The 12,531-nt window shown below is 41.3% G+C and overlaps 1 protein-coding gene across 7 annotated transcripts in view; it reads left to right on the plus strand.

The window, feature by feature from the left end:
* ZRANB1 (zinc finger RANBP2-type containing 1) overlaps positions 1–12,531 on the plus strand; it is a 66,650-nt gene that overhangs the window by 36,091 nt on the left and 18,028 nt on the right. For 6 of the 7 annotated variants that reach the window (XM_042907422.1, XM_042907421.1, XM_042907420.1 and 3 more), the window contains one exon: positions 12,006–12,193. In XM_042907422.1, the coding sequence (XP_042763356.1) occupies positions 12,006–12,193 (188 nt within the window). Of the gene's footprint in view, positions 1–7,777; positions 7,900–12,005; positions 12,194–12,531 lie in introns of all 7 variants that reach the window. The other variant, XM_042907425.1, reaches the window with a different exon arrangement.

Consider the following 12,531-nt stretch of genomic DNA (forward strand, 5'->3'; position numbering starts at 1 on the left):
CCTCTCCCCCTCTCCCCCCTCTCCCCCTCTCCCCTCTTCCCTCCCCTTTCTCCCCTCTCTCCCCTCTCTCCCCCCTCTCTTCCCCCTCTGTCCCCCCTCTCTCCCCTCTCTCTCCCCCCTCTCCCCCCTCTCTCCCCCTCCCCCTCTCCCCCTCCCCCTCCCCTCTCCCCTCCCCTTTCCCCCTCTCCCTCCCCCTCTCCCTCCCCCTCTCCCTCCCCCCCTCTCCCCCCCATCTCCCCCTCCCCCTGTCTCCCCCCCCCATTTCTCCCCCTCCCTCCTCTCCCCCCTCCTCTCCCCTCCTGTCCTCCTTTCCTCTCCTCTTCCCAGGAGGTGGGAGTGGGACGGGGCTGAAACTCCCAACCCTCTAATCCCAAGGTTGGTTTCCCTGGCAACCGGCCCCCATCCTTAGGAGTTTTCCAAAAGTCACCTCATTAACATAAATCAGAAGTGGAGAAAGGAACTTGTTTTATGAATAACAAAAGACATTCGGTTTCCCTTTATCTGTCTGGAGCTATTTCAGGAACTGGGAACAAAACTAATATTGTAACAAAAGATGCCCCTAGGGATCTTTGGAAATTACAAAGGTTTTAGCAGTTATGTGCCAGGAACAGTAGATGAAGATCAAATGTATGTTTCTTACTCACAGTGGTTTTTTGTTTTTTGGTTTGTTTTTGCTCTATATGTTTGAAAGGAGTACCGTTACAAAAACTTTTGAATAATGTTTGATGCCTGTGAATATTCATGTTTTCAGTCCTTCCTTTTTTCCAGGTCAGCTAAATGAATATGCCTAGATGAAGCCGATTGCTGTGCCTCAAGATAGTCTGTCCTTTGCTGATAGTTCTGGGCATTCCATGGTTAGGCCGTGGTATTTATACTTGTAGGATCTTTAGTGTGGCATTTCTGTAGCATTTGTTCCGCTTGCTTTGCTTGTGTTTGCCTGTTTTCAGTTTGGTACACCACAGCTGTTTGGACAGTCTATTTTCCGTCTTCAGATTTTTTTCTGCCCTGTGGAGATGCTTCATGGCCACTGCTACTTGTGAGTTTTTGGTAGCCCAGAGCAGATCTTTGTTCTAATACTTAATTTTTAGAGATCGTCTTCTGGGGGTTTAGAAAGGAAGCTAATGAAGTTGTTCACTGTTCTGATAGATTTAGGTGACGGTTATTTTTCAAGTGCTGGATTTATTCCAGGATGCTAATGGACCACTTTGTTTGATTATGAACTTGATTTTGTATTGATATCAGACTGAATATTTTACTGAAAGAGAACTCTTCTGACTTAGTGTCCTTTTCCCTTTAATACATTGCTTTTTTCCTTAATGCAGGTAGAACCTGGAAAAAGGCCTTGGGTCTTTGACGTTTAAAACCCTCGTATTTTTTAAAGAACATAAAAAATAAAAATGGTTTGTTAACATATTCTATTAAAAGCTTTTAATAGAATCCAAAAACATGCAGACTCCTGCTGCAGATCTTTGGCCCTGCCTCCATAAAAGGAAAGTTAGCTGCTAGAGTGCCTGCAATGCCTTGTATGTCCTTCATTAACTCTCTGTGATACTCTTACTTGGGGGTGGGGTGGGGTGGGGTGGGTGAAGGTATAAAATCTGAGGCGTCTTGTTCGCTCTGTACACATGCTGGCTTGTGGATCTCCTTCCTACCCAAGGTAGTTGATATTACAGGTAATAGAATTATTTTTTAGTGTCGTGAATGGAGTATTATCTTCAGATAGCTTTTGTCTTATTTTTCCTCAAGTTTCTAAGAATTTTCTCTTGTGATTTGAGCTCTGGATATAAAATAAAATTTTATGTCGTGATTTTTAAGAGAATTGAGATAATTCTCAGCATTGTAAAAGAGTCTCATCTGTAGGGAACATGCACGTACTTTTTTTCCCCTGGCCAGTGCATTCTGGCTTTTGAAAGTGCTTTCTGACTCCTGGGATGAGAAAAGCTTCCAGGAATGAGTGTGTCTGTTAAGGCAAATGGATGAGAATGGCAGAAATAGACCTCCCCACGGCATGCTTCTGGTTGCCTTTGGTCTGAGATGCAATTTTTGGCTTTTAGAAATGATTGATTACACTGGCCTGCCAACTAATAACGTGCCCCCTTAGGCTGAGAAAGGGAGTCTGTTGGGTGATTTCTTGAGTATATGATACTGACATTTGAATATACAGCATTGGCTTAGTAAAGGCTTTCATTTTTATTTTTATTTATTTATTTAAAAAAAAATTTTTTAACGTTTATTTATTTTTGAGACAGAGAGAGACAGAGCATGAACGGGGGAGGGGCAGAGAGAGAGAGGGAGACACGGAAGCAGGCTCCAGGCTCCGAGCCATCAGCCCAGAGCCCGAGCCATCAGCCCAGAGCCCGACGCGAGGCTCGAACCCATGGACCGCGAGATTGTGACCTGAGCTGAAGTCGGATGCTTAACCAACTGAGCCACCCAGGCGCCCCAAGCCTTTCATTTTTAAAAAGCACTATGTTAAATGAACATACTGAGTTATAAAATCCAAATGTATTGTTTAAATATTAAATATAAAGATATGTTTAGACTCCACTGAACTTTACTATTTACCATAAAATAATTTTAATTTAAAACATTTATTAAAATAAACTATGCACGTGTTTAAAAAAGTCAAGCAGTATAGAAGAAATTTATAAAGAAAAACTATTTTCTTCTTCACCTCCAGTCCTGTGGTGTAGAGACAACTTCCCCCCCATCAACCTTTTATTCTGAGAAATTTCAACTTTCCTGCAGAAAAGTTACAAGGATAATACATTGAATACTATTTGCCTTTGATCTAGATTTTCCATTTGTTAATACTTTGCCGCATTTACTCTCTCCCTTTCTGTTTGTCTTTCTCTTTTTCCTGAACCATCTGAGGGGTAATTGCAGATGTCATGACATTTTGCCCCTAAAAAGTTAAGCACGTATGTCCTGAGAACAGAGACCTTTTCCCTGCATAACTACACAGTTATCTAGAAAATTTACTCCTCAGACCGTATTCAGCCTTAGGACTAGCTGTAGCTCCGACCACATTCAGGAAGGACCGTGCATCTGAGGTGTTTGTGTTGTCTCTTTAGGTCTTCTAATCGAAACAGTGCCTCGGATGGTTTTGGTTTTGGCTCTTTATTTCTTTCATGAGATAAACATTTTCAGAGAGTTCAGGCATTTTTTTTTTTCTTCACAGAGTGACACTCGATTTGGAAATTACTAGATTGAAACATTTATCTTTATTTGGAGGGGGGATACTACATAGGTGATGTGTTTGAAGCAGCACCTCTGGTGTGTCTGCGTTGTGTCTTTGTGGCATTTTTTCCACTTTTTAAAAAATTTATTTTAATCGTGGTAAAACGTACGTAAACAATTTTTGCCATCTTAACCATTTTTAAGCGTGCAGTTCAGTGGCATTAAGTACATTCATATCGCTGTGCAGTTGCCACCACCATCCATCTCTAGGACTTTTTTCATTTTGCAAAACTGAATTCTGTGTCCGTAAACGGCATCTCCATTTCCCCTCCCCCGGCCCCTGGCAGCTTCCATTCCATTTTCTGTCTCTGAACGTGACTGACCTCTGTGTCTCACATAACTACCGTCCTACAGTGCCGGTCCTTTCGTGACTGGCTTGCTCGATTTAGTGTAATGTCTTCAGAGTTCATCCATGTCGTAGCATGTGGCAGAATTCCCTTGCACTTGTTTTTTAAGTTTGTTTATTTATTTAGAGAGAGAGAAAGAGAGCGCTTGAGTGAGTGAGGGAGGGCCAGAGAGAATCCCAACAGGTTCCATGCGGTCAGCACCGAGCCCGAGGTGGGGTTTGAACCCATGCACTGTGAGATTGTGAATTCTAGAGTCAGATGCTTAACTGACTGAGCCCCCCAGGCATCCCAGAAGTTCCTTCATTTTTAAGGCTGAATAATATTGTGCGTATATACCACATTTTGTTCATCTGCCAATGGACACGCCAGTATTCTTGTTTCATCAGATTTAGACATTATGTACTGACTTCTTGTGACAGCATGAGAGTTTAGTTCATTTTTAAATAATAAAAGCAGAGCATGCTCATTGTAGACTTTCAGAGATAAGAAAGCGATGAAGAAAATAAGTTTATAGCTGCAGTGTCTAGAGGAAATCTGCCATGTTTTTGTTATTTTCAGTTTTTTTACATTTATTTTTGTGTAGTTGAAATTATATGTGTATATATATAAAATTATATATATATATGCCGAACTTTACATTTTGAGGTAATTAACATGTTTTCATCTCTTACAAAATGAATGTGTAGTATGACATCAAGTTGCTGTACTCTCAGTTAACCTACCCCTGATTATTAGCCTTTGGGGTTATTTGAGAATTTTTTATTCGGACAGTGTTTTGGTGAGCAGAATTGTCAGCATTTCTAACTATTTTCTTACGTTCCCTGAAATGGGATTATATGATCAAATTATATGAACATATTTAAGGTACTTTGTGCATATTGGGGAATAGATGCCTGGACAACCTGTCTGAATTATGGCCCATCGTGAGGGTGACTGCGTGGCCATATCTCTGCTGGGGCTTAGTCAGGGAGGCCTGCTGCCTTGTTTAGTCATTTGTAGTTTTCTCTTTGAATTGTTCTGATTTATGTCTTCTGTCCATTTTCCTTTGTGATTTTAGCAAGTTAACATGAAGTCTAAATATAAATAATACACCAAAAATATGTACCAGTCATATTTGTTGCAAATTTTCTTTCTCCTCCGCCTCCTCCCCTCTTCCCCCTCCTCCTCCCCCCTCCTCCCCCCCCTCCTCCCCCCCTTTTCCCCCCTCCTCTTCCTCCTCCTTTGTGTGTGTGTGGGGGGGGTGAGGGGGAGACTTATACTAATAACACTTTATCTTTGTTGTCTTACACAGTCTTTTAGATTAAGGTTTAAAATATTTTTCTAAATTCCATTAGTGATTTATTAAATTATTTTCCCATGGATTTGGGTGGTTCTGTTATACATAAAACGATTCTACATCATTTATCTTGAGGCTCTTTATTTTGATGTTTTTTACATCAGTATCACACTTTTGCTTAAATAATTATGGCTTTATTATGTATTTAAAAGTCTGACAAGGCAGATATTCAGCCTGTTCCACCCTCCAGTTGCTTTCCAGAATTGACTTAGTTTTTACTTTTTCTTTGTTGGTCCATTTATTTACACATTTAGATATTCGTGGAGTGTGTTCCCAAGCACTGTGGAAGAAGCCATGGCTCTCGGCGAGCTTGTGCTCTGGTAGAGGAAGATAAAATTCAACCAGCCGGTATAGTGCGAGAAGTTCGGTAGAGGAAGGGCAGGGGTGCTAGAGGCGTATATACTTGAATCTCATTTGAAGATGTGGAGAGGGCTTATAGGAGGAAGTGACATCTAAGCCAGAACCTCACACAGAAGAGGGAAGAGAGTTTTGATCTGAGGGAATGGTATGTGTTCAGACCTCAGAGTCAAGAGAGCATGGCCTGTCCATCAAACTGGTGAAGTTAGCGGGATTGATGTGTAGTCTGGGAGCTGCAGGTAACTGTGCAGGGTGATGCTGAACCTTTCCGGGCCTGTTGACCTGGTCAGGGAGTTTAGTTCTTAACACAGGACGCTGGTAAACATCTGGAGGGAGACTGCCTTAATCGGATTCGTGGTTTAGGAAGATCACTGGGATCATAGCGTGGAGACTGGATTGGAAAGGGGCAGCGCTAGAGGCAAGCCGATCGCTTACGAGAACATTACTGCGATCTAGGTGAGGGCGATTGCAGTCTTCACCTAGGATAGAGGCAGTGGAGATGGGGTGGGGATGTATTTGAGAGACTTTTTAAAAGGCAGGATTGATAAAACTTGGCAAATTGTTCTGGGGGCTTAGGGGAGAGGAGACTCGAGTTAAGAAAGATGTCCTGGGTTTTTTTGGTTTGGGCACTTGGGTCGGATCATTTTTTTCCTAAACGTAGGAGACGTCAAGTTGAGTTTTAGACATGATGTAGTGAGGCTGTCAACTGGGTTGTTGGATATTTGGGCCTGAAATTTATGAGGAAAATCGACCACTCTGCTTATGTGGATACTTGCGTGGCCACGAATGTTAACTGAAGCTGTGGAACTTTCTCTTGAAGTGGCAAATTATAGGGACGTTCTTGTTTTTATACTTCCACCTCGGGACCTTATCAAGATGGACTCAGTTACATTTTAGCACCTCTTTCAATTTGATGAATGTCTTAATTCTATCAGTGTTTTTGGCTAGAAGAAGAGTTACATGGCTGTATTATGAACAGTGTAATAATGCTACATGGCGTGAGTTTTTCCTTTTAGAAACTTTTACAACTTGAAAAACAGAGTGGGTTAGATTATTCAATAATCACTCCAGGCCTACCTAAAATAGTGTAATTCTAAAACTCCAGAATTTGGTTTTACATTCAGCCAGGATAACTTGGCCTTGTTGCAGGTGAGATTTTTACTTGGAGCCAGAAAACTTTGGGGGCTTGATTTTAGTGGTGGTTGTGGTTTTGACATACTATTTTATATAATTGGAACCCTAGGTTTGTTGTTGTTGTTGTTGTTGTTGTGTGTGTGTGTGTGTGTATTGGAGAGAGTGAGACAGTGTGAGCTGGGGAGAGGGGCAGAGGGAGGAGAGAAAGAGAAAAAATTAAGCAGGCTTCACGCTCATTCTGGAGCCTGACTCGTGGCTCCCATGATCCTATGACCCTAGGATCAGGACCTGAGCTGAAATCAAGATGCCCAACTAACTGAGCCACCCAGGTGCCCCTAGAACCCTAGGTTTTGAAGAGCCTTAATATCCCCTCAGTTGACTCTTTTGGGCAATATTTTTGGTGACCTTTTTAATTTCAACTCCCATCCATCTTCTTTAATTTGTTGACACTGGCCCTCATCTCCGATCCCCTCCCTTCCCAAAGAACTTGGCGCCTGTTCATTTAGGTCCTTCCATTGGGCTTTCAGCAGTAATGCTTTCTGCATGGCGAGATCTTCTTTCGTCTGAAGGGATCTATTGATCCACATAGTTTTTCGTGACTTTGGGCATTTGTATATTTCCACAGCAGTTGGGTTGTTAATAATCTGATCAGAGATGTAAAGACGTAAAAGCTCCAAAGTATAAATTCTATTTGGTGCAGTTTGTCATGATTAATAATGGAACATTTAAAGGCCTTAATCAGAGATTATTTTGACTTCTCTATGACTGAATCTTTTATTCTAAAGAAGATGTTTTCATAACAATGAGTTTATTGAATGAATTGAATAGGAGTTCATCTTGATATAGTATAGATTAAAGAATTTATTTCCAATTTGCGATTTTCATTTTTTGGAAAAGGTTATTGTTCTGTAGCACTATTCTAGGAATAGAAGTGGTAAATTTTCACTTGCTGCCATTGGTTATTATGTGAATAATGCCTTTAGGTGGTGGTCTGGGCTGCTTACACTATTTCTGGGATTGGCCGTGAGCCTGTGCCCACTCGAAGATACACTTAAAAAGTACTGAGGTCATTTTATTCAAAAACCTAGCTCGTGTTTTGAGTACTGAAAGAGATTACTGCAAATATGAATATGTAAGCCAAGTTCATGATTGAACTATAGCCAAATGGTTAGGAATATAAAGAACAAGTATTACTGGGTGGTAGAGATTTCTTTTTATTACGCAAAACCACCTACGCGAGCTGAACTCCGGGTGGAGGAAGGCTACCCAGACATTGTAGCCACAGCCGCGTCTGCACCTTTCTGCTGACCACGGTAAAGGACGTTATGAACATTACCACTTAAAACTAACTTTTCTCTTTAAGGGCTCCTGAAATTGTGCCAGCTGACTCCAAGTCCACCCTGACCCCACAGCATAAACCCTGCTGTGATGTCACAGCTACCATAGAACTCCAGGGTAGTGTTGAGCTGGCCCATGTGGGCTCAGGTAAGTCCTGGCTTTTTTTTTACCATTTGGCATTCTTTTCAAAGTTAGTTACCATTATGATTTTATGTCATAAAAGAAAATAAGGCAAAACTTTGAAAACTGTGCCATATATGGGGGAAAAAAATAAGTCTGTTTTCTAAACATCTATGAGCCAGCTCCATATTCTGACCAACGGAGTTCCATAGTAGCTGTGAAGTCCCCAGTGAGTCATGACCCGTGGCTTCAAAGTGTGTTAAATCCCACACCTGGCCCAGCTTATAGAACAATATGAACTTTTATTTTTACACTTCATATTTGTAACATGTAGTAACTTTCATTTACCTCTAGGCATTCATGTTTTTAAAAGGATATTAACCCTTTCCATTACCTGTAGTCTGCACCGCTGCATAGTTGGCTGTGTATTTCACTCAGTTTTGAATGTGTGTTGGTAACCAGAGGTTAGTTTTACATAGTTCATCTTCTCGGAAGCCTTCAGCTGTCCGTTCAGTTTGCCTTCATAGCATGGGGGAAGAAGGGACAGAACGTGGAATAATACATTTGTTAAGTTTAAAAAAGAAAACACGAGGAGAAAGATGTTTCAGTTGCTCTTGGAGGCCGTATGGGGGGTCAGTGACGAGGAAGGCATGTGCACATCACCTGTCTTCTGCTGGAACTTTTTCCTGGTCATTGTTACACCAAGTGAGATTTTACCACTTGGTTTATTTTGCTGGCTTTTCCTGCCTACCAGCTCTTCTCCCCTCTTCCTCCTTTTCTTTATCCCCTGATTTTAGAGGTGGTAAAAATGTTATGTGAAGAACTCAAAAGCCTTTTTGTAAGTTGTTTTGCGTATAATCGGATACTTTTTTTCCCCTAAGTAGAAAACATTTGGTAGCTAAAACTTTACATGATCTGAGTATGGGCCAGATCCTTTTAAATATCCCGTTTACAGCGAAAACTTCACCACCTGTCAAGAAACTGTCTAAACTTCAATCGGTAGCTGTCCTTGAACAACGTGTCATTAAGATAGTCCCAAAATTTGGACAGTTCAGCGACAGTCTCATGAAATTTGTAATAACGGTACTCATGTTTGTAGCTGAAAATTCACCGGTAACTGAAACTGTGAGTTCTTAATTACGGTTAATGACAAGAATGGAATCCTCTGTTCCCCAAACATTAGATAATAAAATATTTTTCTTCAAAACATTACTTTGTGCCTATACTTAAATTTGTGTTTTTCGTGTTCTAGAAGATGTGGAGGATTTTGTGCTGTGAAGAATAGAGAACAAAGTCTCTAATCTCTTCATTCCTGTTTCCTGCCCTCCTGGGTGTACTTCGTGCCGGGGGGCGCGCTGAGGAGCGGCAGCACCCGGTCTGCACTTCAGTGCGCGGTTGGGGGCTGGCGGAAGGAGTGGTTTTGGTATTTGGATTAGGGCAGATAGAAGTCTTGGTTTTGTGTGTATGTGTGTATCCGCACGATTGAGATAGAATTGCTGTACCGTGCATTTCACTATTTGACATTCTGTTTATATTTTCAAAAAACAAAAACAACACTCACTTTGAAGGCTGATCGGGAGACGTTGTAAATCATAATCCCAGAGCGCGCTGTGCCTCCCCCCACCTTTGATTATGCTAGTTTCTAATTACAGAAATCCCTCAGAAACATGAGCGAGGAAATGAATTCTTAAGGCAGAATTTCTAAGAGGAGGTTCTTCTAGATGTCAGCTGCACGGTGAGTTAGCTAGAATAGTGAAGACAGTGATTTAGAAGACCTCGCCTTCCTGCAGCCAGAAGAACCGTGTTGGTTGGCAGTCACCTGCATCGGCGGGGAACAGAACTGTGTGCGTTGCACACGTGCCTAACCGGGCGCGTGTACGTGCACCGGGCAGGGCTTCCTCTTTATCTTTTCACATCTGTTGTTCTGTCTTTGTGGTCCTTGGGTTGCTTTTGGCAGAGCTTAGAACATTTCTTGTGTCCTGTAAAGAAACTTTATAAACTTATATTTTCTTAGGCTAAAGCTTAAAACCTGTAAAAGGTGCAGTGATTCTGCAGGCACCTGGAAACTAGGACTCGGTCGCCTTCACAAGGAGGTAGTATATACACAAAAGGAAATGGCCTAGGGCATATTTGGTTCTAAAAAGATGAATGACATTAAATTATTGAAAAGGTTACAAGCTTTCTTTGATGATTCTCATCTGTTCACTAACACAAGTTAGGCAGAAATTTTAGTTTTTTGTGTACTTGATAACCGTAGATTTGTTTTTTATTTCAAGTAGGATTTCTGTGTCTGTTCTTAAGGCTCGCCCTTTGGAGAAGATTCATGCCAGCCGTGTCACGTTGTAACCCTGATGACTTCTGTAGGGCGCTGTGCCTCCTAAGGGTGTTTTAAAGCCCCTTCTGTAGTGGAGGTGGGGGGTTACGGCTGCACTTAGGTGTTTCTGTTGAAGAAGGGATTGACCTACATTGCTGTGAAAATAAAAGTTCCTGTAAGGAGGTGTTCTCATTTGATACCTTGGATTCTTCACCTGAAAAATGTGTGTGTTGGCAGCATGGTGTCCTTTTTCTGGAGAGTGGGTCTAGATTTGCAGAAAGGGTCTTTGACGGCAGAGTCTGAAAACTCTTGAAGCTGGCCTTTTATGGCCCACAGAGGTGATGATAAAGGGCTGTTTTGAATATAGGAATCCTGTTCTTACTGTCTGTGCTTCTCATACTGCCTAGCATGGTGCTTTCTGTGTCATGGGCATTCAGGGAACGTGGGAATTATCATTTTAAAGCTTTGATCTTTTTATTTATATTTAATTTTTATTTATTTTTTAAAAATTAATTATTTTTTTTAATGTTTATTTTTGGGGGAGGGAGAGGGAGGGAGGGAGGGGAGACAGCACAGAGCCTGATGCGGGGCTCGAAATCACCGACCGTGGTATCATAACCTGAGCTGAAACCAAGAGTTGGCCGCTTAACCAACTGAGCCACCCAGGCACCCCAAGGTTTGCTCTTTTTAATAACTGGGAGAAATTGTTGCATTGTACCAGTCTGTTTTTCTCCAAGGAATAGTTCCTATTTCTCTAATTCAAGATGACAATAAAAAAATGCTTTTAAAGAATATGCTATGAATATTTTTAGCTAGTTTTAGCATTTTACCCAACACATTTTTCATGATGTAACTTAGGAAACACTTAAAATTACTTGTTCCTACAGTCTTGGGGTGTGTGTGTGTGTGTGTAACACTGAGGTAAATTGAAGCTTACCTACGCCTTTATTTTTTTGCCAAGGCTGTTTATTATTCATAGATGTGTGTACTGTACTGCTTACTAAATAGGATTACTATCTTAACATTAATTTGTGTTAAGATTAGTAACATGGTTTCATGGGAACAGAAAGTTCTTTATGGATTTGGACAAAGTGATAGTTGTTTCATCTCTGTCCCCCAACTGATCTGTAATGTTTCCTTTCAGCATATTTTTGTTCTAACTCATCCGGTTCAAGTTTTACTGTATCGATACTTAATGACTGTAAGGAAGACTTGGCTGTGAGAGGTTCTGAAATCAAAATGTTGCTCACTTTGGGATGAGTACTGGGTGTTGTACGGAAACCAATTTGACGATAAATTTCATATTAAAAAAAAAAAAAGAAAATGGTTTTAATTGCTCTGAGTTGTTGCGAAGCTCACAGCAGTAGGGAAGGCTCCGCATCTGTTTCAGGTTAGAGAATTGCTGTGTGAAGGGCGGGAGAGCCCAGAGCCAACAGGAAGCACATCCCTGTCTCCTTGGCTTCTGCAGAGGCAGGAGCAGAACAGGAGTGTAGTGTCTTCTGTAAAGTCTAGTTTCTCATACTAAGATTACTGATCTTTGATCCAGTTAATACGTTCTAATGATTCCTCGAAACCTCACCAGAGCCTGGAGCCAGCACTGATGTGAAGGTAAGTACCTAAATAGGTAGTTCTGGTTCTGGAAAGAAATTACACAGGAATTCACTGATTTTCTTTACTATTCTTTTAGGACATTTAAATGTTGCCCCAGGGTCCAGGAATCCTAGAGAAATACTCAGAAGGGTTTAGAGTGAATGTAACAGGATATGCCTTTTGAAGGAAAATAGGATTAAACTCTTTTCTGTCTTGATGTTTGTTCTAGGGGTGGTAGAAGGTGATCTAGCTGCTATAGAAGCATATAAGTCATCAGGAGGGGACATTGCGCGTCAGCTCACTGCGGACGAAGTGCGCTTGCTGAACCGCCCTTCTGCTTTTGATGTTGGCTACACCCTTGTACATCTGGCTATACGTTTTCAGAGGCAGGACATGCTAGCAATATTGCTTACAGAGGTGAGTATGGCCATTTTGGTTAAACATTGTTTTATATGAAGGAACTGTGTTCATTAGTTTTCATTTTTGATGTGATGGTTTTCTAAACTGTTGTTAAATGTTTTAGATTTTTCTACTCCCTTTATAAATTCACACTAAACTTGAGACTTCAGCAGCATATAATTCTTAAGGGTGTATGTTTTATTTATTTTTATTTTTATTTAAAAAATTTTTTTTAATGTTTGTTTATTTTTGAGAGAGAGAGACGGGGTGCGAGTGGAGGAGGTGCAGAGAGAGAGAGGGAGACGCAGAACTCAGGGCAGGCTCCAGGCTCTGAGCTGTCAGCACAGAGCCTGACG

The sequence above is a fragment of the Panthera leo genome, chromosome D2 (assembly GCF_018350215.1).
Source record: "Panthera leo isolate Ple1 chromosome D2, P.leo_Ple1_pat1.1, whole genome shotgun sequence".
In the NCBI taxonomy this organism is placed as follows: domain Eukaryota; kingdom Metazoa; phylum Chordata; class Mammalia; order Carnivora; family Felidae; genus Panthera; species Panthera leo.